At 35.5% G+C, this 25874-nt stretch overlaps 1 protein-coding gene across 1 annotated transcript; it reads right to left on the reverse strand.

Annotated features, from left to right (window-relative positions):
• Window positions 1-12791: 12791 nt before the first annotated feature.
• Window positions 12792-17001, reverse strand: LOC141693083 (histone deacetylase HDT1-like). Its single transcript, XM_074498090.1, has 10 exons — window positions 16847-17001; window positions 15736-15806; window positions 15432-15649; window positions 15283-15302; window positions 15126-15179; window positions 14602-15047; window positions 13788-13847; window positions 13604-13694; window positions 13212-13341; window positions 12792-13125 (listed from the first exon to the last, which is right to left on the reverse strand). The coding sequence occupies exons 1-10, from the start codon at window positions 16857-16859 to the stop codon at window positions 13062-13064; spliced, it is 1167 nt and encodes a 388-aa protein (XP_074354191.1). The 5' UTR covers window positions 16860-17001; the 3' UTR covers window positions 12792-13061.
• Between the last annotated feature and the right edge of the window lie 8873 nt (window positions 17002-25874).

Consider the following 25874-nt stretch of genomic DNA (forward strand, 5'->3'; position numbering starts at 1 on the left):
GTATGACTGGGAACAGGAATGGCACGTCACTGCCATTCCTGATGAGATATGGAACTTGGTTCCACAAGTGGTTCAAACAAATCTCTTGTTCTTTAAGATGGACTATCAACTCCATCTTGATCGCTTGAAAGAAGAATGGAGAGAGGCTCTTCTTCAGCAAGAACGGATCATCCGTCTTGCAGTGCTCTTTGTCAGCAACAGGAGGAACTAATCGATAGCTTTCCTTCTTAGACCAAGACTGTTAATGTTCACAATCTTAGACTAGGATTATCTTGTAATCTTTTGCATGTAATCTACAAATTTCATAAGATGTACTCTTTGGATATTTTAATGAAATTTCTTTTGATTGCAAGTGTTGGGTCCCAATGTGTTTGTAGAAGGGGGGTTGAATACAAACAGTACCAAATAATCGAATTAAATGCGGAATAAAAAATGTGAAACATAATTCAAGTTAAATAAAAATATTATTAAACTTGAAAGGTGTTACAACAACTGTATCGATTACAAGGAATTAATCTCAAATTAATTATCACAAATTTAGAATAAATTCGACATGAACTTTTTCTATTTTTGCAATAATTAGAATCAAATGCTAAACGCGATTTGAGATTAAGTTCTAGGGATTTTGATCCGCTAGATTGTTACACAAGAACAAGATAAAGATTTCTAGTTGATTGGATTTAACTTTACAATCTAGAAATTTAATCTTGGATTAAACAGATGAAAAATGTAATATTTCAAGGCGGCTGCTTTTCTTGTTTTTTTTTCTTCTGTTTGAATGATAGATTATTGAAAGAAGGTCTTCTGCTTCTTTTTAATCAACAAACCAATAGAATTGAATTGGCATGACAATCCTATAGCTGGCAAGACTTTCGGTAGGACAATTGAATGAACTAGCAAGACAATCTGAATGAACTAGCATGACAATCAGAATGAACTAGCAAGACAATTATCCTCCTAGAGTAACTTTCGGTATGACAATGGAAAATGGCCTAGCATGACAATCGGTATGACAATCCTGATTGTCATGCTAGTTCATTTTCAATTGTCTTGCTGATTTAATGCTTGAATTTAATCCAATTAAGCTTCTGAAAATTCCTAAAATTCCTAGAATTAATTCAGAATTAATTAATCAATTAATTCAATTAATAAATAAATTATTCTTCGCAGATATAATTTATTTTCTTAATTAAATTAGATGACTTAATTAATTAATAGAGAATTAATTCTAGTCTTGAGCAGCGACCATTCTTCTGCAAATCTTCTGAAAATCACTGAAAATTATGAATCAATTCCATCACTTCAACGTTGACACTCGATGTACTGTCTGGTTCATGAGTGACTAACTTCCGTGACGTTTCTTCATGTCTTGACTGTGACACTTTGATTTTCTTCAAATTAAATCCTTGTAATTAATGATACTCTGACGAGATCTCTGTCACTTGATTAAATCCACGATCTTGATTTATATCACTGAGGCATGATCAACTTCTTGAACTTCTTCCAGTGAATTAACTCCTCAAGTCTGTAGATGAACCTTGTTTCTGAATCCTTTGACAGATATTACTTTGCGAGATCTCTCTGACGGTCGATCCACTATTTACTTATTACATTCTTATTTGAGTTGAGTTGAATCCTCGAATATACAAATAGGTCTATGACATATGACTTACAATCTCCCCCTATTTGTTTGTTAGACAATAACACACAAATACCTAGAGGATAACTCAACTAACAAATAAGAAAAAGATATAAACATACATGCAAAGTAAATAGCAGAAAAGTTCTGGATGAGATTTAACATTTTCCAGATTCCAAGTAGATGTTCCTCTAGACTGAACATATCTTCAAGTAGTTCCATCTTCATTTATACAACCACATTTCCTGTTGAGAAGCCCATATCTCTTGCTTCTCCCCCTATGAGAATCAACTGATTAAAGAAGATCACCTTCGTTTTACCACCTCTCCCGTACAATAGGATCCGCAGATAAAAACCAATGGTACTCCCCTAACTGCTTCTTCCCTTACTAGGAAATCACCTTGTGTTTACCACCTCTCCCGTACAATAGGATCCGCAGTTACAAACAACAATGGTGTGGAGTAGTGTACATATGATCTTTTTCTTCCTCCCTGCTATTTCTCCCCCTTAGTTGAGGAATCCTCCAAACTATTACTTAAGCTTTTATCTCCCTCTTAAAGAAGGAATGTATGCCGTCGTCTGAAGGAGTTCTCATATTTCACTTGGTTGGAAAAGAAATAACAAGTAGTTTCTCTTTCTTCCTCACTGTGAGTGTGTGATTCTGTTTAGTGTACCTCACATGTGTTTCACTCTTCTCTCCACTCGTGTTTACACTCATTCTCACAAGTGTATCACTCTTCTCTCATAGCTCCATAATCCAGCTGTACCTGCAAGGAAAATCACCTTAGCCATCCTTTAAGGAGGTCACAGGTGGTGCAATGGGAGTTCACAAATCCCCATCCTTGTTAAACTCGTCAGATAAATCTGAGTCATAATCTACAAGTTGCTAGTTTCCCTTTTAGGGTTCCAGATTTGAATTCTGGGAAGGTAAACAATGATCCAACGATTTTAGCATAAAGATCAAAGTTCCCTTCTAATGTCTGTGAAGACACTTCCTTGTGACTTATCAGGTAATATCTGAATCATTGTCAACAAGTTGCCGATCTGCACCTATGTTAGATCCACTATCCGCAGATGCATCCAGGGGATTTACGCCTGGGGAGGTAGACACTGACCACTGACATATGGCTTTTGGATCAGTATCCTCTCCTAACACATGTAAAGGCAATTGGTCCATTAACGAACCTTAAACAATCGAATCTGACCTTAAAATGGTCGAAATTCTTGTTTCCGTCAACTCATCCTTTGTGTGTGTAACCTCTCCTTGTGCATCAAGAATTGATTATGTTTGAAGTGGTGACACTACATCGGATACCTTGGCCGACAGGCAAAATTCAATAGACGCACCCTGTTGAGAGAATGAATCTAGTAACTGTTTTTGTACCTTTTCAGCCATTACATCTTTTTGAGAAGATGTATGGGGGCTAGCAGTTGTCTCGGTTTAAATACTACTCATCTATGTATGAGACAGAGCTACTGGGTTGACTACAGAACCTTCCTTATGTGGTGCACTAGGCACTATCTCCCTCACGCTCATTCATACTACATTTAGTGGTAAGAGAGTGTTGGTTGGTTCTGTTTTTGTGTTTGTCTTTACAGTCTGGGATAGACGTTGTGGGTTTTCAACCTCATGACTGTTAATGAAAGAAAGTCATTGGAGACTGAACCTGTAACACAGAACATATGGTAATAGAGAGAAAATGATTTACAATAGTGATTTCAAAAGATTTTACATGAAATACGAAATCACTAATGTAGAAAGAAGTTTAATTTTGTTTTTCAATATGAATGAGTTTTTGATAAAACATTGATCACTTAGGGTAAAGTCTAAGTAATTCTCATTCATGTCAAAAGCTTACAAATATCTGCAACATAATGTTAACAACATATCATTGACCGATACTTGTCAAGTACTTTAGATACTAATTGTTATGTTGCATTAACAATATACCACTGCACATATAAAACAATATGATTGTGCTTAGTGATAAGAGAGTTATAAATATGACGACTCTATTTATTCATATAAAATTGTAACTGCAGTTAGAGTGCCATACCATGTCCTTGACGATTGCTTGAGCAGTATACTAGTTCATACCAACCTGAAGTGAGATTGTGAAGAAGAGATTGCATAGTCCAATAGATCTGCAGCTGCAAAGTCCATGAACTGTGGTGCACTGACTTCCTCTTTTAACTCACCAACCAGGAGTACACTTGTACACATCTTACTAGAGTACAATTCCAAGTGTAATGTGCAGCAAGTGCCTGATATGTCGTAATATTCTCAAGTCTCGTCACTGGTGCTATATGTTAGATACTGCTTCCTGATAATAACCTAGCACAATATACAAAATTTCACTGATAACATTCCCAGCTTGCAAACAGCCATATCCCTCGGATAAACCTTTGCTGTTATCTCCAAAGGTAACCAGGGGGCCAGCTTTCTCAATCCACATTTGATAGCAGGGCTCTATCTCCGGTCATATGTCTTGATGATCCATTGTCAAGAATCCACACTACCGGTTACACCTGTTTAATGCCCTGCACTACAAATGGATTAGACCTTCTTCGGAACCCAAACTTGGTTGGGCCCGGCATACTTGTAGAATTGTCCTTTGTCAGGCAAAACAACATTTTTAATTTTAACAATCTCAACATCCTCAATGACTGAACATTTGACCTTGTAAACAGCCTTAACAAATTTCTGTTTAAGCTTAGGCACAAATGTCTCCTTTCTAGCCTTAGAAGGACTAGCAGTCTTAGACCTATCATGCTTCTTGTTATTCACATGCTGACGAGTAGTACTCTTATCATTAGACACATGCTTACCATTAAAATAAGCATACATCATATTAAAAGCACAAGACACACAATTAGCAACACTACATGCTTTATGAGAGTGATTAACAGCAGGTAATTTATGCATGGTAGACATGGCATTATTGTTATCCAACTCATGTGTGTCTGAGTTAGTCTCAGTTGCTTTCACAACTTTGACTGGAACTTTCGACTCACTTGACTTGGAAACAATCTTCTCATAAGCATGATCCTCAGCACGTATTTCTTCTTGAATAACAGAAGAGGTCGCATCAAATGGTTCAGCAATTGATGCTTTATAGAGGGGTTCATCAACACCCTTAAGCACATGTGGTACTTCCCTCCCTTTAGCACAGACATGAGGAGGGGAGTTTATGCCTAATTCTCCAATAGCAGCATTGTAATCATAACCTATTCCAGATGTTTGATTAACAACTTGCTTACTGTAGAACTCTTTAGCCTTCGAACAAGAATTGAAGTAGGCTCTAACCTTAGTCTCAAGACCGGTGATCTTGTCTTTGAGAATAGTTTCGAGTTTTCTATAACAGTCAACTCTATTCTCTAGAAAAGATACCTGTTCTTTTAATTTGTCTTGATTAATGTGCACAAGTCTTAATTCATTGACCTCTTTCTCAAGGTCTGTGATCTGTAAACTTAACAGTTCATTATCACGACGTGCACAATCTAAGTTACCTCTTAGATGATAAACCATTTCAGCATCAGAAAGTTTTACCTCTATTCTTGACGATGAAGCTTTTCCATCAATAGCCATAAGAGCAAGATTTCCTTCATCTTCATCTTCACTGTCAGTATCATCCCAGCTTCTTCCCTTTGCCAGATAAGCCCTTTCAGAGTTCTTTCTTACTTGCTTTGGCTTCCTACATTCTGTGGCAAAGTGTCCCAACTCATTGCAGTTATAGCATCTAATGGTGCTTCGATCAACCATCCCTGTTTTGTACCCACCACTGCTGGTGTTAGAGGATGAAGATCCACCTTTCTGGAATTTGTTGTAGTTGGACTTGTACTTAAGCTTGGGATTCCTCCTGAATCTGACATGGGAGAATCTCTTGACAATTTGGGCCATTAATTCATCTTCCAATTGCTCCAGCTCTTCCAAGGAATAAAAATCATCACTTGATTGATTTGTAGTAGGAGGATCATATTCTGCTACTAACTCATTTTCCTCACCCTTGGAAAACTGTACCATTCTTTCTAACTGTTGAGATTGTTGTTGTTGTTGACCTTCAGCTACAAGTGCAGTAGATGTGCTGACCATTCTATCCTTCCCGTAGACTTCCTTCTGTTGAATCTGCTCCAACTCATAGGTTTTTAACACTCCATAGAGCCTGTCCAAAGAAATCTCACTCAGATCTCTAGCTTCTCTAATGGCAGTGATTCTATGTTCAAGATGAGCTGGCAGTGTTAAAAGGAACTTTTTGTTGACCTCCCTGATTGAATAATACTTTCCATTGATGTTCAGGTTGTTGATCAACGCATTGTACCTCTCAAACACTTCAGTAATTCCTTCTCCTGGATTTGATTTGAAATGTTCATATTCAGAGGTTAGGATTTCCAACTTGTTCTCCCTAACTTCCTCTGTGCCTTCATTAATCACCTCAATAGTTTCCCACATGTGTTTGGAATTTTTACAGTTCATCACATGTCTGTTCATCAAGGGATCAAGGGAATCAATTAATATTAATTGAAGGCTGGCATCCAAGGAGGCTTCTTCCTTCTCAGCAGGAGTAAAATCTTCAGGCTCTTTTGGATAGGTTCTAGCTTCAGTAGTCACCACACCATCTATTATTACCTCCGGTTCAATAACCATCGGAGTTTTTATACCCTTCTTTAACAAGTTTCAATATTTGGGATTTGCAACTTGTAAAAATAATAGCATCTTCTTCTTCCACATGATATAATTCTCTTTATCAAATTGTGGAATTTTAACGGTTCCAACTTTATGTGAAGTCATTATGAATTTTTGAATAAATAAAAATTCAAGGAGTTGAAAAATCACAAAAGTCTAGGATCTTGATTTGTTCGTTAATCAGAAGGCTCTGATACCAATTGTTGGGTCCCAATGTGTTTGTAGAAGGGGGGGTTGAATACAAACAGTACCAAATAATCGAATTAAATGCGGAATAAAAAATGTGAAATAAAATTCAAGTTAAATAAAAATATTATTAAACTTGAAAGGTGTTACAACAACTGTATCGATTACAAGGAATTAATCTCAAATTAATTATCACAAATTTAGAATAAATTCGACATGAACTTTTTCTATTTTTGCAATAATTAGAATCAAATGCTAAACGCGATTTGAGATTAAGTTCTAGGGATTTTGATCCGCTAGATTGTTACACAAGAACAAGATAAAGATTTCTAGTTGATTGGATTTAACTTTACAATCTAGAAATTTAATCTTGGATTAAACAGATGAAAAATGTAATATTTCAAGGCGGCTGCTTTTCTTGTTTTTTTTTCTTCTGTTTGAATGATAGATTATTGAAAGAAGGTCTTCTGCTTCTTTTTAATCAACAAACCAATAGAATTGAATTGGCATGACAATCCTATAGCTGGCAAGACTTTCGGTAGGACAATTGAATGAACTAGCAAGACAATCTGAATGAACTAGCATGACAATCAGAATGAACTAGCAAGACAATTATCCTCCTAGAGTAACTTTCGGTATGACAATGGAAAATGGCCTAGCATGACAATCGGTATGACAATCCTGATTGTCATGCTAGTTCATTTTCAATTGTCTTGCTGATTTAATGCTTGAATTTAATCCAATTAAGCTTCTGAAAATTCCTAAAATTCCTAGAATTAATTCAGAATTAATTAATCAATTAATTCAATTAATAAATAAATTATTCTTCGCAGATATAATTTATTTTCTTAATTAAATTAGATGACTTAATTAATTAATAGAGGATTAATTCTAGTCTTGAGCAGCGACCATTCTTCTGCAAATCTTCTGAAAATCACTGAAAATTATGAATCAATTCCATCACTTCAACGTTGACACTCGATGTACTGTCTGGTTCATGAGTGACTAACTTCCGTGACGTTTCTTCATGTCTTGACTGTGACACTTTGATTTTCTTCAAATTAAATCCTTGTAATTAATGATACTCTGACGAGATCTCTGTCACTTGATTAAATCCACGATCTTGATTTATATCACTGAGGCATGATCAACTTCTTGAACTTCTTCCAGTGAATTAACTCCTCAAGTCTGTAGATGAACCTTGTTTCTGAATCCTTTGACAGATATTACTTTGCGAGATCTCTCTGACGGTCGATCCACTATTTACTTATTACATTCTTATTTGAGTTGAGTTGAATCCTCGAATATACAAATAGGTCTATGACATATGACTTACAACAAGGTTTAGTCTTTGTTTATCTCGTATTATGTGCATGTGAATGTTCTCTTTGAAGCCTGTTAATCTTTATTTCATCTACTTGAACTGTATTTCTTGATGAATATTTTGATTAAAATTGTGGTAACTAATAATTTGTGCTGATTTGACAAACAAATGTTGAATTTGAATCGACATATCCTATTTCTGAAAAAATTGAAGCAATTGAGAAAGCTCAAGAGAAGCAACAGGCCCAAATCTCTGAGGTTCTGGCAAATCAAGCCTCTCAACAGGCTCAATTGAATGATATTCAATCTTTAGTGGAACTTCTTCTCTCACTCCTATTATCAGATGATGCCAAAAAGGGGGAGAAGATAGTTAAGTCCAAATGCTCGAATGATCAATTACTGAAGAAGAAAGATGATGAAGCTGATGACCAGGGAAACCCTAGCAAGGGTAGAGGTCAAGTTCAAAGTGAAGGGCAGAGGAGCAAGGTTTCTTCAAGGAAACTAATTACTGAAGCAAGCAAATCTTCTACTCAAAAGAAGACAAGTTCTGAAGCTGCTCAAACTCAAAATCTGATAGCAAGTACTGAAACTCAAAATCTGATATCAAGTTCTGATGAGCAAAGTTTGACAAAGCCTGATGTTCTGATACAAGGTGGAAGTCAAGATTCTCAAAAGTTTATGCAAACTCTGAAGCTCAAAGGAAAGCAGACTACTGTCTACTACAAGGATCCCAAGATTTAGACACTTGATGGGGAAATTGCAAGAAGATTATTTCTGAAGCATAATCCAGGAATGGATTTAGAAAATCTCAAGGAGGAAGAAGCTAGATTTAAAGCTGAAAAGAAAAATCTAAAGCCAAAAGCTTCTGTTGCAAAGAAACCTCCAAGGCTTAAGGAAAAAGGTATTGTGATTAAGGAGAAGTCACAAACTGAGGCATCAAAGCCCAAAACAAGATCACAGATTGAGATTGATCCCAAAGACAAAGGAAAGGGAAAAGTTGATGAACCAATCAAGCCACGGGAGATGAAAATTCCTCAAATTCTGATAAAACCTCTGTGCAAAATGGTTCAAGTTACTGATGATATTCTTGCTGAAGATACAGATGTTCAAACTCTGAAAAGAAAGAAGATTTTTGAAGAATCAAAGACAACCTCTGACAAGGCTCAAGTTGTTCAGAGTGAAGAACAGCAAGCTATAACAGAAACAACAAGTTCTGATAAAGTCATCAAGTCAACCTATGACAGTGCTCAAGTTGATTTAGACAAAATGGAAGTAGCTGATAAAAAGAAACTTCTGTGGAAAAATGTCAAACCATCAGATCCAAAGAAAAGCCAATTACTGTCTACTTTCATGACTATTGGGTTAAATGCTAGAGAACCAAGAGACAGGGCTGGGCTAGGTTCTGATGAAGCTAAGATTAAAACAGGAGTTGAAGTTGCTACTAGAGATCCATTTCTATTGACTGACAGACCTCTTGAAGATGTTACACAGAAACACCTTGATAAAGTTATATCTGTTCAAGTGGTACTGGATGCTCATAACAAGCACAATATTAAGGAAAATCCGATTCTATTTCTTGAAGATGGAAGGACATATCAAATGTCAGAATCAGATGTGCTAAACAAATCATTGAAAGAACTTCAATTCTTTCATTACCTTTTAGAGGTAAAGTATAATATTACCAGGAGATGGTCAAAGTTCATATTGAAGACCATTAAAGATAAAACAATAATTTCTGGTTCAAGAGTTACATAATTCATTCCTAGTATTGTTGAAAATGATGGAAGTGAAATTCCAATGAAGAAGAATTCTGCTAAGCTTGAAGAGATACTGAAAGAGAAATGTTTGTGCTACAATGAAGATTCTTCTCATCCTAGAGTAATAAGACTGAATGATGGTTTAGAAAGAAACCATATCTCTGCTTTAAGTACTGCAATCTACCAGATTGGAAGTCAGAATGAAGAGATGAAGCAAGTCAAGACTACACTCTCTCAAGTCCTGAGGATTAAAGAAGAAAAGTTGATATCAAGCTTTGTCAAGAATCATTATGGATTCAGATTGACTCAGTAAGATTGGTAAAATCTACAAGGACTGTAAGTTGTAGTTAGTTATCTAGTTAAACTCTCATTGCATTTCTACTTAAATATTTTTGACATCATCAAATTTATTAACTTGTATATTTTGCTTAATTTACAAGTTGGGGGAGATTGTTAGATATATTTGAGATGTCATGTCTAATATGATTCATATTTAGTTTTCAGATATTAACAAACAGGACATATCAGGACTTACTGGAATCAGGACTTACTGGAAGTCAGAACTTAATATCAGAACTTAAGGTCATATCAGAACTTAAGTGCGGGAAGACTTTCATATAAGGAAGGAAGCTGATTTACAGTAGAAGATCGAGACTAAAATAAATGAAGATATGCATGGAAAGAGTTAGAAGACTGGAAGACTTGTAGAAGAGATCTGATTCATATATTTTAGGAGACAGAATTATATTCCATATCAATTAGAAGTTATCTTGTAACTGTGTACTATATAAACACAGACTTAGGGTTTACACCATATGTGTTATCATTATTGAGAAAATTATACATTATAACCTAGAAGCTCTTAGTGATATTTGCTCATCACTGAGAGAGAACAGTTCCATTGTAACAGAGTTTATCATATTGAATATATCTGTTTACTGTTACTTATGTTCAAAATCGATTTGATTGTAATAACACTGTATTCAACCCCCTTCTACAGTGTTGTGTGACCCAACATATATATATATATGTGTGTGGTGGATACATTCAAATCCACCAGAAAGTTTTAAAACTTGTGTTTTATTACTTAGTGTTTTGATTTCTATTATACTTTCATTCTGCATTATTGCAAATCAAATACTGCTATATATATTTAGTTAGAACATTTTTTAAAATCTCAAAAAGAAACCAGAATTACATTCAACCCCCCTTCTGTAATTCTTTTTGTATTGTTAGGGAATAACAATTAATAATGTGTTATTAGGGGTCAATGCCATTCATTACCAATAAAATCAGTGCATGCAATCGGAACATTCGAAAATATGTAAAGATTCAGTCGAGAAATCAAAGTATCAAAATAGATATTATAATAAAAATATCGTGTATTAATAATAAGTTGAATTTATGCAATTAGATCGAAAGCCCGGAGTGTAGCCGATTGTTCGCGAATTTATTTGAAATAAAGAATTTTAAAGTACGGATTATGTCCCCTTTTTATTCAGCGCTACTACTCTTAGCATTTAGAAATATTTGATTCGTTCAGTTTTTCTGTATCCTGCTCATTCAATATTTGATTTGACTTTTTCCGACTTCCTAAAATTGTTTTAAAAATTTTAAATATCTGTTTATGCGGTTTTTAAAAATTATCTATGACCTCCTCAGTTTTGGAAATTTAAATTAATTGTCTTAGGTGATTTTAAATTTGCGAGAATATTTTTATTTGAACCCTTAGAGATATAGGATATACCGAGTTAACGAGCTGTAGGGGTACTACAGCCATGTCATTGCGGCACCAGTGACATGACACTTCCGTGACAGTGTGATTGATCACGGCGTATCCTTCTATTAGCTCTTGAGAGGAGCTTTTGCGCATTTGATATTTGTTCAGAATACGTGGGTGCACACCCAGAGTTTGATTTGTGATTTGATTTATGGTGACGTGGTATATACCGTACACGTTATCCATTTTGTTGCACGCGCATTAGGTACCATATGATATGTGTATTTGTATATGTTCTGATCTCGGTATGAAATATCCTAACCCTCGTTGTTTCAGCCTTGTTTTTAAAATTATTGTTTTATTTTAAACTACAGATTATTTATTTTTTTTTATTTTTTTTTATCGTAGGTAACCCGCAGCCGCTACCCTTCGGGTGCGCACTGGTTAAACCCTACGGGTTCACGTAATAGCCTGCAAACCACGTGAACCAAGGTAAACCGCATTTAAGCGACAGGCTCTGGCTCAGGAGGCATAATCATAAATTCTCCTCCCGTGAGATTCGAACTTGTGACCAAGAGGTTAGTTTTCCTCTCTTTAACCAACTGAGCCAACCCTTACGGGCCAGATTATTTAATTTTGATCTCCTATTTTATAAATTGTATTCCAAATCCGTACAGGGCGTTTGACTCATGCCGTATTCTTTTTCTGGCAGGTGATTAGGGGGATTTGGGACTCTGTGATGAGAAGATACCCCATTTATCGATTAGGATTTCAGACTTTTTCATTTTAATTAGAGATTTCTACATTTATATTATTGGTTTAGACAGTTTGGAGATTTAATATTATTTTTGGAGATTTTTAGCCTATTTAATCATTGTTTAGAAAATATATTAGTATTTTCTTTACAGGTTTATGGATTTTAAGTAATATCTCCTTCTATTTGAAGAAGGGCTCTTACTGATAGACTGTTTGAGTGTGTGTCTTTATAATTATAAATAAATCAATTCATATTACATATATGCAATTATACATACCGTACATATATGCCATATTATATTTATATATTGATAAGATAATAGGAAAAGGCTAATACATGTATATATAAAAAATTAATTATATTTTAGTATAGATCGGGTTCGAGTTCAGATTGATACAAAATGGATTTAAGATTTTTGGGTCGGGTTCAAAACGGTAAGGTCAACAATCAAACCGACCCGAAAGTAATTCGGGTTTAAAAATTAAACCCGAACCCAAATATTTCGGGTTCTGTAAAATCCAATTAAATTGATACAGATCGAGTATTCATCAATTCAGTACAAATTACCATCCCCGTATAACATCATCTAATTATTATTTTTTTCACTCAATTTGAGACTACATCATCCCTTTTGGGATGATTATTTTTTACACCCTATTTGAGACTTCTAGCGCAACTATACAAAATTATCCACCACCCAACTAGTAAGGTACTAACAATCAGACAGGAGTACCAACTATCAACGTCTTCTCAATTAGTGCCCATTACAAATATCTTTTCAAATAATTTCTTTAATTGGATTTTGCTGAGCTTTTTCTTTAGTCTAATTTCTCAAATTTCATACCCACCGAGTTCTACTGTTATTGATTCACATCCACTTGAGTAAAACTTAGAATCAAGAAAACATACTCCGCAGTCAACCACCATAAACCCCTACCATAGACCTAGTTTTTTGCAGTCTTAAAATACATTGCCAAATCAATGTCCAATCCTATTTACTTTCCACCACTATGTTTTGCCTTGATGTGAGATTCCAAACCCTGCTCTGTTTTTAATATCCTGCAATGAGACATTAGAAAGAGCACAGGCTTCAACATTTTTTTTATGTTATCACTTCAGCAGTTAATTATATATTAAACACTTACTTCTTGCAGGACTTGCAAAGATGAGATCCTTCACTCTTTGGAGTTGGCTGGTTTGGCCTAGTTGCAGCAGTCTTTCCGGTCTGTTTTGAAGGATATGGTGTAGCCACGTGGACACTGCTCTTCTTGCCATCTGCAAAACAAGGGACCAATATAATAAATACAGCCTCATAGCTCAAGACTAATTCGTATAACAATCATAATTTGTGAAGAACGCCGGATTAACTAAATTAGATAAAAAAAGGTATCAGAGATACCAAATGAACCCACCTTCAATATAAAGATACAACGGAAAATCATTATGAGATAAAAGGAACACAAAAGAAGGGGAAAATGCTAATTATTTGACACAATCGTGTTGCAAAGAATAAAGAGAAACAAGGTAAGTTCCGCACCAGCTTTTGGAGGAGTAATCAATTTTGCCTTCTTTTCAGGAACATTCTTTTTGGAAGCAGACACCGAAGCTCTCTTCTTGCTAGATTTAACCTTCAATAAATTATACATTGGTCAGCATATATACTACTGGCCAACAAGAAATATACTAAGCAATCATAAAAACCAAAACGTGGTGCAATTTACTTGAACTGGTGTCACTTCCTCCTCCTTGTCGCCATCTTCATCTGATGCACTCTTGTTGTCCTGAAGATCATTATAACAAATAAATATCTAAATTTGACACCAGTAAAAGATATCATAAAATATCTGAAATTAATACCATTCAAAAATAATTTTTTTTACTACAAATACACAGAAAAAAAAAACAAAACCACCAAAATACCACAATCCCGGTGAAGCACAGACCACAATATAATATTTTATGACAAGAAACCACTGCCAATATAATATAATATTTTAGTTGGTGTCCTCGGCTCGGCAGTCAAGAAAGATCACAAAGATGAATATATTGTTAGTAGCACATATGGAGGATATCTAACTGATGTAAAGCAGTAAGACATGACCAACCTGCTTGCAGGCCTGTCTCAATTATATTGGAGGCCCTGTGCTAAATATAGTTTTGGGGCCCTTTATTTGCTGAAAAATGTATATGCAAATAAATTTATATTTGAAAATTAAAAATCTTACTATAGCCATGGTTTCAATTCTAGTTTTAGTATATATACCATATATCTAAACAATGGACATAGTATTTTCGGGGGCCCTTCTAGATTGGGGCCCTGTGCGGTTGAACTTCTTGCACACCCTATCTACGGGCCTGCCTGCTTGTAGACCACACATGTTATACTGTGGCTTTTCTGAATTGTGTTATCTTGGACCAATGTCCCTAGATTGCGTACTTGGGTGTTACGGACATACATAATATACAGACACACATAAACAATTAAAATAAGTTTTAAATATTGGCAATTGGTTGTGGGACAGTGACTTGACTTACCTCATTGTCCTCTGAATCATCTTCAGACATTGCATCATCATCGTCACTCGAGTCAGCATCATCCTCTGAACTTGCATCATTATTGGGTTCTACAATCTTCGCCTTCTGTTTCCCAGCAGCAGCATCTTTCCCGGCACCAACCTCCGGGACATCCTCACTTGAAGTTGCATCACCATCATCATCACTTGTGTCATCATTATCCTCTGCACTCGTATCTTTTTTGGGTTTTACCATTTTCACCTTTTGTTTCCCAGCAGCGGAATCCTTACCAGCACTAACCTTTGGGTCATCCTCACTTGAAGTTGCATCATCATCGCTTGAGTCATCATTATCCTCTGAACTAGCATCTTTTTTGGATTCTACAATCGCCTTGTGTTTCCCTGCAGAAGAATTCTTGTTGGCATTTATCTTTGAGTCTTCTTGCTTAACTTCTGAAGCTGGTCCTCCTACGAAGTTTTATTCAATATAATTATTACATGACTAATATCTAGCATGAGGGATACCACAAACAGAACGGTTCATACCATTTGGAGCCATAACTGGAATACCTTCATCAGATTCTTCATAGGAATCAGAATCTGGGGGAAAAAATACATAAGTTAAAAGTACACCAAATACTCAAAAGAATAACTCAAGTAATACTCAGAAAGAAAATCGATGAAAAAGGTACAAAAGCCTCACCACTATTATCCTTAGTCACAGTTAGAAACCGATAGCCAACTAATCAAGTCAAGGATAAAAATTTAATTCTATTACAAGATATATAACGGCTATGGTTTAACTTGAAATGCTTGCAAATAGATTTAAAACCCGCAGGTAAAAAAGGATATTTATCAGAAATATCATTATCAGCTGTATATCCGTGAAAGATAACACTTCCATTTTTCCAGTTGTGGGATAACTCAAATGTCTTATCAAACACCAAGTCAAAGCTCTGCTGACATAACTTTTCAGAATGAAGTGTTCCAAGAGCAAGCTTTTTCCCGTTAATGTTCACAAACAAGCAAATGAATTCAGAACTGTCCTTATCAACTTCACCAATACAAGCCTGTAAAAGCAAGAATCAGTTCTGCAGATACAATTGAAGATATATTTTCAAATCATAGAACATAAGGTTCCAGACTCCCATAATACCAGTGAAAGATGCAAAGCCCTGTTCTCATCAAGTTCCACCTTAAAAGGTTCCCCAGCTTCAACCTCAGCAGCTAAGAGTTCAAAAAAAACATTGAGTTAATAAATCCAAAATATTATGTACTGAACAAAGCAACAGAGGCTCAATCGACAGGCATACTATGGACACACTTAAGACAAGATCTACTAAAAATTGTTTGATGAGGGATACCGCCATCAATAAACAAGGTAGAATAAACTTGTAGCGGATATAAGTAAATATATATGTGTGTGTGTGTGTGTATATATATATACACAATCATATATAGGAAGGCTAGAAAAGGATAATTATTAGTCAACAAATGGACTTTCATAGCACTATTCCAGGTTATCATCAGAACCGACCAAAGTCATAAAAAACCATTTCGACAACATTGCAAAACCATTCCAACAAACCTATACACTAAACAAACACAAATAACACTGCACTTATGCTGGTCAAATAGTACAACGATTATAACATTAACGCCAACTTGCCAAGCTACACACATTAGCAAGCTATTTGATTAAGCTACATACACCAATCACCATCACAAGCGTGAAGCGCCTAATACCATATTTCGGCTAAATTGAAGAATATACAACATACACGCTCAAACAAACCCCTAGATATAGAAGAAACTTGGAATTACTAAATTACACACAACTTATTTCAAAATACATGAGATGATGAGAAAATCAAACACGGGCAAACCGTACTAATACAATTTATTCGAAATCTCTGTACACCAAATATTATAAACAAAACACCACAAACACAATACAACTACAATCACATAGCACTAGAAACAAATAAGACATACGAATTAATTAACAAGCTACAACGACAATAAGCATTTAAACTATTAAACAAAACAGTAAAAACAATTAAAAACCACACACACTGATCGTGTTTGACTAAAATTAAAAACGAGTCTTAAATTAGTAAGTAATTTTGTGTGTGCGCGCACACACATATACATACAGAAGAATCTATTATGAAACCCTAGAATTTGAAAAAAAATGAGGCGAAAATAGATAAATAAGATAATAAAAATTGCGAAAAGTTAAAGAGTTAAAAAAAAAGAGACATTACCCCAATGCTCCATGGCAGATGTGTATTGAAGCTAATATGAGTGTTTTATAGAGTGATTGAATAGAGCTAGGGCTAATCAAAGGAGAAGATGAAGAGTGTCTATATGTATGTATATATAGGCGGTGAGGATACTAGTATGAATCGCGAACCACTCTAATCTCGCAATTTCCAAAAATGTTCAATTTTTTTAGAGGAAAGGTTTTTCTTTTCGGTAGCCGTTTGCGAAATTTTAAAATACGTAACTTATAACTTAAAATTAGTATGTGACTTAAAAGCGATTAGATAAATACATATAAATTATGTAAATGTTTGGTTAATTTTACTTATAAGTTAAAGTTTTTTAACTTAAATGAACTAAAATAAATAATTTTTAATATTATTATCTTAATTCATGACTTTTAAATTAACTTAACATTTAAAAATATATATTTAACAACTAAAATTAATAAAAAGTGAAAAATTAAAATAATTTGAGAAAAAATATGTCGTTACTAACATTTAACTTACCAGACAGTGCAAAGAAGAATTCTATATTTTTTTATAAGCCGTAAGTGATTTATAAGCCCGTACACAAACATGCTCCTAATTTAATTTTTGAATGAATCCTTCTGAAATGTCGCATACCAGACGGTTTGACTTCTCAATAATGAAACAAGGTAATTTTATTTGAAATGACTAGAGTATGTCCGACCACGTTAACTAAACTCAGGGAAATCATAAATATCTAAATATCAATAAATCGTACTCAATAATACCGCCCAGGACAGTGTCTGAGGAGGGTATATCGTACAAAGTACATAGCCTTACCCTCGTTCCAAAGAATGAAGAGATTGTTTCCTCAAAAGACCCTCGGCTTGTGTGTGTGCACAAATATGTGTGTCCTGGGTAAATAATGATCCATAAAAGTAAGTACATTAAGCGAGACAACGATAAATAATGATATGATACCTCAGCCCATGGTTTTCTTCACATGGGACTTACCGTGAAAAGCTTCGTTAATTGGTTCATTATCGTAAGCCCCTTCAATTTCTCATTTTGCACTCCTTTTGATGCCTCAAACTCAATATTTCCCTTGAAGATCACTCTCCAACTTAAATATTTGAATTACCACAAACCTGTCCAAAAAAATTAAAACAGAACACAACCCATCTACCATATCATGTAATTAGTCATATGGCTTTAAAAAGCAAAATTATAGCACCTACACGAGCAACTAATGTTAGAAGTTCAGGTTTATGATGATTTTCAGATTGCAGATAAACAGAATGCAAGTAACCGAGATTCAAGCATTGCAGTTTGCTCAGATTTTTCAGGAAGCTTTCTCAGGATTAGATAAGGGTTAGGGTTTTATGTATATCTTGTTTGACTGGATAATTATCTCTCTAACTTATCTCAAACAAACCCTATCTTATAAGCCAAGTTTGAATTATTCAAATCCTATCTTTTACTTGGTTTATCTTTTTCAAACAACTAACAGACTAACTTCTCAAGTATTCATTCAAATATTTTCAAACAAACTTATATTCAAATCTTATCTATCTTATCCTTTGTTTGAAAATAAATCTGTTAGAACTTTGCTTATAAATACAACTCTTTATTTCAGATTTGTAGCTAACACTTTCACGAGAATCTTTCATCATCTGAAATCATTTTCTTGTTCCATACCCGAGATATTCATATCCAGAAAAACAAGAAACTTAATTTGAGTTGTAAACTTTCACATTACATTCTTGTAACTGAATCGTGTATTATATCACTTGTCCCGGGTTGTGGGAGGTTGATTACAACAGGAAGGCCAATTAGCTTTGTGCTAGGTAGCTGTGTGCTAGGAAAATGTTTCTTTCAAGTGGGCCAAGTTTGTAATCAAGGAAAGTTTGTAAGTACTTTGTTTTAAGTGGATATAATACATTCTCTATGCTAGTTGGCATGGGGACTTGGATGTAGGCCATAGACTAGGTGTAGGGGCCGAACCAAGTGAAAACTCCTGGTATTCTGCATTGTTTGATTTCTTTATTACTGCATTATATTTCAGTAATTTTCTTTCTGCAGTTAAAAGAGACTATCTCATACCCTGTCTCATTTGTAAAGGGACTGTCCCATTTGCATAAGAGACTGTCCCATTTGCCTTGACAGTTAGAATTTTATTTTATCTATCGAGCCATTTAATTTCATTTGGTATCAGAGTAGGTGCATTTAATTCTCTTTTTAGTGTTTATTTTGCTAGCGATCCATGGCTCAACCAGATAGGTATTCAAACAATTATCCACCACTGCTTCATGGTGCTGAAAACTACAATGACTGGAAGTTTCGGATGAAAATCTTTCTCCAGCGTGATGCATTTGAATGGGATGCTGTAGAAAATGCTTTCACAATTCCTATGAAATAAGGGAAGCCAAAATCTCTCAAGGATCTCTCTCCCGAAGAAGTGAACGCAATGAATTCCAATGCTAAAGCTATGAACTCACTTCTCAATGGCATGGTACCTACAGAATTAAGAAAAGTTTCAGCATGTACTACTGCCAAGCAGATTTGGGATACGATCAAAGTCAGCCACGAAGGCACGTCTAAGGTACGTGAAGTAAAATTAAGTATGCTAATGAGTGACTATGAAGCTTTCAGGTTGGAAAGAGATGAAAGCGTGCGAGATGCTCAAGGGAGGTTTCTGACATTGATGAACTCCATCTCACTTCTGGAAAGGATCATTCCTCAATCTGAGATTAATAGGAAAATCCTCAGAGCAATGCCAAAGAAGTTTGCTCCAAAGGTTACCATTCTGCAGGATTCAACACTGCTTTCAACTATGGATACTCTAACACTGTTCAGTGAATTGGAAGAATTTGAAAATCAGCTACGCAGATATGATGAAGAAGATAAAACTCCTCGTAAGAAAACTCTTGCACTTAATGCAGATGCAGATGAGTCTCCTGATGATTCTGATGAAGAGATTGCTCTTTTAACAAAGAAGTTTCATAAATTTCTTGCCAAACGGAATGCTTCCAAACGACCTATGAAGTCACAGTTTCCGAAGAAGGACTTCAAATCTAATCCGAGCAAGGAGGTTAAAGTGAATCAAAGCAAGGATACTTGTTTTGAGTGTGGAAAGAAAGGGCACTTCAAAAAGGACTGCTACAAGCTGAAGAACAAAAAGAAGGCATTAATTACTTGGAGTGATGATGAATCTGACGTGGAGATCGATTCAGACGATGAAGTTGCTCAACTTTGTTTTGCAGGAATAGAGGACAACTCTAGTGATAATGATGAGGTACAGAATATTAAGTATAATTCAAATATATCTCCATCTATTTTAAATTTGCAGGTCCAGGTTAAGAAGTTGAAAGAAAAGAATGCTTATTTAAAGCAAACTTTAAGTGAAGTTCTTAGTGAAATGGATGACCCCATGAAGGAAGAAGCCCTAGTTGCTGAGAACAAATCATTGCTTGAAAGGGTTTCAAAGCTCACTGAAGAAAATCAATATCTCAAAAATGAGATTGAGATGAAGGATGTATGCCTTGAAGCCTTGAAGAAAGAGTCAATATCTGTTGATCCAGAAACCGTTAAAGAAGACAGTGCTCCTGATCCCTTGGTTCCTGAATTAAAGCAGAAAGTCGAACAGCTTGAAAAGGATTTAGCTAAATGTTTTCATGGAGAAGGAACATTGAATGCTCTTCTTGGTGAACAAAAATCTTCTCTTGATAAAGAAGGTTTAGGATGTGAGTCAATCAAGAAACGTGCATTTCAAGGCGGTTATAAGCGAGCTCCTATGAAATATAAGATGCCTTATGAAAAATGTCGAGATTGTGGCAAAGCTGGCCACCCTACAGCTGAATCTAGATTATGTGGTATCAAGGACCACTTCTCTAACTCATCTTATAAATCATCTACTAGATATAAATCTGCTAATACTTCTGTTAATATTGTTCAGATGTGGATTAAGAAATCAGATAGATATTTATATAAGATTTGTGATACTAACCAACCAGGACCCAAGGTTAAGTGGGTACCTAAGGGATAAAGCAATTCTTGCAGGTTTGTTTGAAGGTCCATGTTCCGCAAAATAAATGGATCATCGACAGTGGTTGTTCACGTCACATGACAATGATAAATCCAAGTTTCTATCTCTAGTTGCCAAGGAAGGTGGCTTAGTTACTCTTGGAGATTCAAACACCGTCAGAATTATTGGAAAAGGTACCATTGGTAATGACAGGTTTTCTATTTCTAATGTTCGTTTAGTTGATGGTTTGAAATATAATCTTATTAGTGTAAGTCAACTCACTGATGCTGGTCATAAGGTTAAGTTTGATAAAGATGTATGTTACATTGGTACTAAGACTAACGAGTTTGCCTTAGTTTCCAAAAGAAAAGGAAATATTTTCGTGTTAGATTTTGATGAACAGCAGGAGGAAATTTGTCTTGCTACTGTTCAAGATCAGCAGTATCTTTGGCATCGACGTCTAGGCCATGTTCACATGGATCTTCTTCGGAAGATATCTTCTCATGATCTGGTTCGAGGTCTACAAAGCTGAAGTACAAGAAAATAGAACCTTGCACAACATGCCAACTTGGAAAACAGGTGAAAACTTCCTTTATTGCTAAGAATAAAGTATCAACTTCTGTTCCTTTGCAGCTCCTTCATCTAGATCTTTTCGGTCCAGAAAGGTACGTAAGCTTGGGAGGTAAGAATTATGCCTTTGTTATAGTTGATGATTATTCTCGTTTTACTTGGGTATTATTTTTACGAACTAAGGATGAAGCTTTTGTTGAGTTTAAGGATCTTATTACTAACCTTGAGACTAAGTATTTATTTAAGCTCAAGACTATTCGTAGTGATCATGGAGGTGAATTCGAGAAGGATTTCACAACCTTCTGCAAATCAAGAGGAATCACTCATGAATTCTCAGCTCCTCGAACTCCTCAGCAGAACGGAGTAGTAGAACGCAAGAACAGAACTTTACAGGAAACTGCCAGAACTCTATTGCATGAGAGTAAGCTTCCAAGAAAATTTTGGGCTGAAGCGGTACACACTTCCTGTTATGTGTTAAATAGAGTACTTATTCGTCCTATTTTGATTAAAACTCCGTATGAATTACTTAAGAAAAGGACTCCTAACATTAGTTATTTTCGAGTTTTTGGTTCCAAGTGTTTTATTTTAGATACTCAAAATAATCGAGGCAAGTTTGATGCGAAATCTACGGAAGGAATCTTCTTGGGATATTCTACTACAAGCAAAGCTTATCGTGTTTATAATTCTGTCAAGAACAAAGTAGAAGAATCCATCAATATTGCGTTCAATGAATCCTCAAGGAATATATCTCAAATTGATGAAGACACTGCGGATCTATCGTCTCATTCCCAAATGAGACAGTCTCATTCTGAAAAGAGTCAGTCTTATTCTGACAAATCAAACAGTCAAGACTCTCCAGGTCCATCTCAGTCTTCTGATAATTCTTCAGGATCTACTCAAGCTTCAGATGAATCTTCTGGCTCTCCAAAGACTCCCAATAGTGTTTCAAATGTGAATTCTGTTACTCCTCTGGATAAATCATCACAAGCGGAAATGAGGCAGTCTCTTTTGAATGAGACAACTCCCATTCATTTCCAGGCAGACAATTCTAATGAGGAAGAGATGAGTAATATTCAACTTCCTAAATCTTCTAGGACTGTGAAGAATCATCCACCAGATAATCTTCTTACTGATCTAGATCAAGGGATTTCTACTCGAAGCAGACTTCATAATCTATGTGTATTCTGTGCTTTTGTTGCTGAATTTGAACCAAAGAATGCTCAAGAAGCAGTTGCAGACGAACACTGGTCTGTTGCAATGCAGGAGGAATTGAACCAGTTCGAGCGTTGTGATGTTTGGGAACTAGTCCAACCTCCTCAGGATGCCAAGATCATTGGTACTCGTTGGGTTTTCAAGAATAAGAAAGATGAAGATGGAAATATCATTCGAAATAAAGCTCGTTTGGTTGCTCAGGGATACAATCAGCAGAAAGGAATCGATTACGACGAGACATATGCTCCAATAGCTCGTTTAGAAGCTATTCGAATCTTAATGGCCTTTGTAGCTCACAAGAAGTTCAAGCTCTATCAGATGGACGTCAAAAGCGCATTTCTAAATGGCTATCTCAAGGAAGAAGTCTACGTGAAACAGCCTCCGGGTTTTATTCATGAGAAGTACCCTAACTATGTTTACAAGCTCAAGAAATCTGTCTATGGATTGAGACAGTCCCCTCATTGTTGGTATGAACGTCTTAGTCAATTTCTTATGAACAATGGTTTCATTCGTGGTACACTCGATCCAACTCTCTTTATTTTTCATAAACGTGATAACTTTCTTTTAGTTCAAGTTTATGTTGATGATATAGTATTTGGATCTTCTAACGAATCTCTGTGTAAGTGGTTTTCTGATTGTATGCATAAGGAATTTGATATGAGTTTGATGGGTGAATTGCAGTACTTTTTAGGTTTGCAAATTAATCAGTCTAATGCAGGAATATATATTCACCAAGGCAAGTATATAAAGGATCTACTCAAAAGATTTGCACTTGATCATGTCACACCTAAATCAACTCCGATGAGTACTTCAGTTAAGCTTACAAAGGATGAACAAGGTACACCTGTAGATGTCACTAAATTTCGAGGTATGATTGGTTCATTGTTATATTTAACTGCCTCACGACCTGACATTATGTATAGTGTATGCTTGTGTGCTCGTTTTCAATCTCAACCTAAAGAATCTCATTTAAATGCCGTTAAACGTATTTTTAAATATTTGAAAGGTACGAGTGACTTGGGATTATTTTATCCAAGCTCCTCTTCCTTTGACTTAATCGGTTTTTCAGATGTTGACTATGCAGGGTCACAGGTTGATAGAAAAAGCACAAGTGGTGCTTGTGAATTTTTAGGAGAGTGTTTAGTTGCATGGCATAGTAAAAAGCAAACTTCAGTAGCTCTTTCTACCGCTGAAGGAGAGTACATTGCAGCTGGAAGTTGTTGTGCTCAAATTTTGTGGATGCAACAAACATTGCAGGATTTTGGTATTTCTTACTCAAATATTCCTATATATTGTGATAATACCTCTGCAATTAATATCTCTAAAAATCCTGTTATGCATTCTCGTACTAAGCATATTGATTTTTGTCACCATTTTCTACGAGATAATGTTTCTAAAGGTAATATTGAGCTTATTTACATTTCTACTGAGAAACAGCGTGCAGATATCTTCACTAAGCCATTAGCTGAAGATAGATTTTGTAAAATGCGTCGTGAATTAGGTATGTGTTCTCTGTAATTATTAAGTGATTTTATGTAATTTATGTGATTAAATGTGAATTATGTCATAATACTTAAATATTTGTTGAGCATTTATTGTTTGTTTTTGAAATTAGGTTTCGTGTTCATTATACCTTGTACTCATGTTTATGAATTTGTGTTTCATTTATTTTATTTGTCCGTGTGATTATGCGTGTAAATAGCATTAGATTTTGTAAATCTTTTGATTAGACTTTTCATATCCTTGAAACTCGTGTATGTATCATTCATTCAATACATCACTTCTGTTTTTGCACCTCTTTATCTCCTCTTCCATCTCTAACTCTTCAGTTTCTACTTCTTTTTAAACTCTCTTTCTTAATCGTTTTATTTTCTTTTCTCATTCTACTCTCTCATTCTCTCAAAATCCCATTCTTTCTCTCTTAACCCTAAAATCTTCTTTCTTCCATGGCTCGCCGTTCGAGATCCACCACTAACCAAACCCCGACCCCTGGTCCGTCTGGTTCGAAGCGTCGTCGTATGGCCGCAGTTGTTTCCGAAGCATCTAGTGAAGCATCTCCTAATTCTTCCGAACGTCATGCAAAGGAAAGCACTACTAAGGCGTGGCACAAGTCCATTCTGAAAGAAAGGTTGTGTGATACTGATCTTCTCTCCAGGATTGGCGTATCATCGTTGTTTGAAGCTGTTGGGTGTGCTGGGTTGTTGTCGCCGTCAGATGTGATCTATCCAAATTTGGTGAAGGAGTTCTATGCAAATTTTTCGATTTTGGCCGACAATATTGTGTTCTCTTCGGTGAAAGGAAGTCCAGTTTGCTTTAAGGCGGATTTGCTGGCCAGGCTCACAGGAGTATCCGATCAAGGCCCCTGCCCATTTACCACTCATCAGGCGTTTGACGAGATTCCTGGATTACAATATGAGGAACAACTCAAAGCTATTCTCGGTGACAACTTTGTTTCTGTGTTTGTCAAACTGTTGGTAACTGATTTAACTCCTATGTGCTTATTATTGTTTAAATTGTTTCACTCGAATGTTTTGCCTCGTAAATCTGGTCGTGATAGAGTCACATTTCAGGATTCTATTCTTCTGTCTGTGTTTGTTAAGAAAACCCCTTGTAATTTGGCTTCATTGATTATTTCCAACATGAATCATTGTGCTAAACATGAATCCATGCATCTTCCATACCCTGCTTTATTAACAAAGATTTTTCAGTATTTTCGTGTTCCTTTTGAGTCTTCTAAATCAGAAAGATTGAATGTTGTTTTTGACTTGTCTGTTTTAACTGCGAATGGTCTCGTAGTTTCTGAATCAAATGATTTGTTCTTTGATGATGCCCACCGTTCTGTTGGTGGTTTGCCCAAATCCCCCCATTATGCGTCAGACCCAAATGATCAAAACACCAATACTGTCCTAAATTCGTTGTTTGCTAAGTTAGAAGAGAATTCTGTTGCTTTAGCTTCAATTAATCAGCATTTTGCTTCTGTCAAAACTCTCGGATCACTAACTTCTGAAGTTAGTATTTTAAATGCTTCTTTTGAGATGTTTAGAAAGTATGTTTGTTCGTCTTTGGATGATATCAATGCCAAACTCTCTGTATTGCATACTTCTGATGTCAAGTTGTCTAAGACCATAGATTTTGAGTTTGGGACTCTGCAAGAAGGGATGGTTTCCTCTGCTAAGGCATGGGAAAAGGAGTTTGTTAAGTTGTTTTTAAAGCTTGGGTCAGAGACTAAATTTCTATCTCAGCAGTTGTCAGCCA

This window comes from Apium graveolens, chromosome 10 (genome assembly GCF_009905375.1).
Source record: "Apium graveolens cultivar Ventura chromosome 10, ASM990537v1, whole genome shotgun sequence".
NCBI lineage: Eukaryota > Viridiplantae > Streptophyta > Magnoliopsida > Apiales > Apiaceae > Apium > Apium graveolens.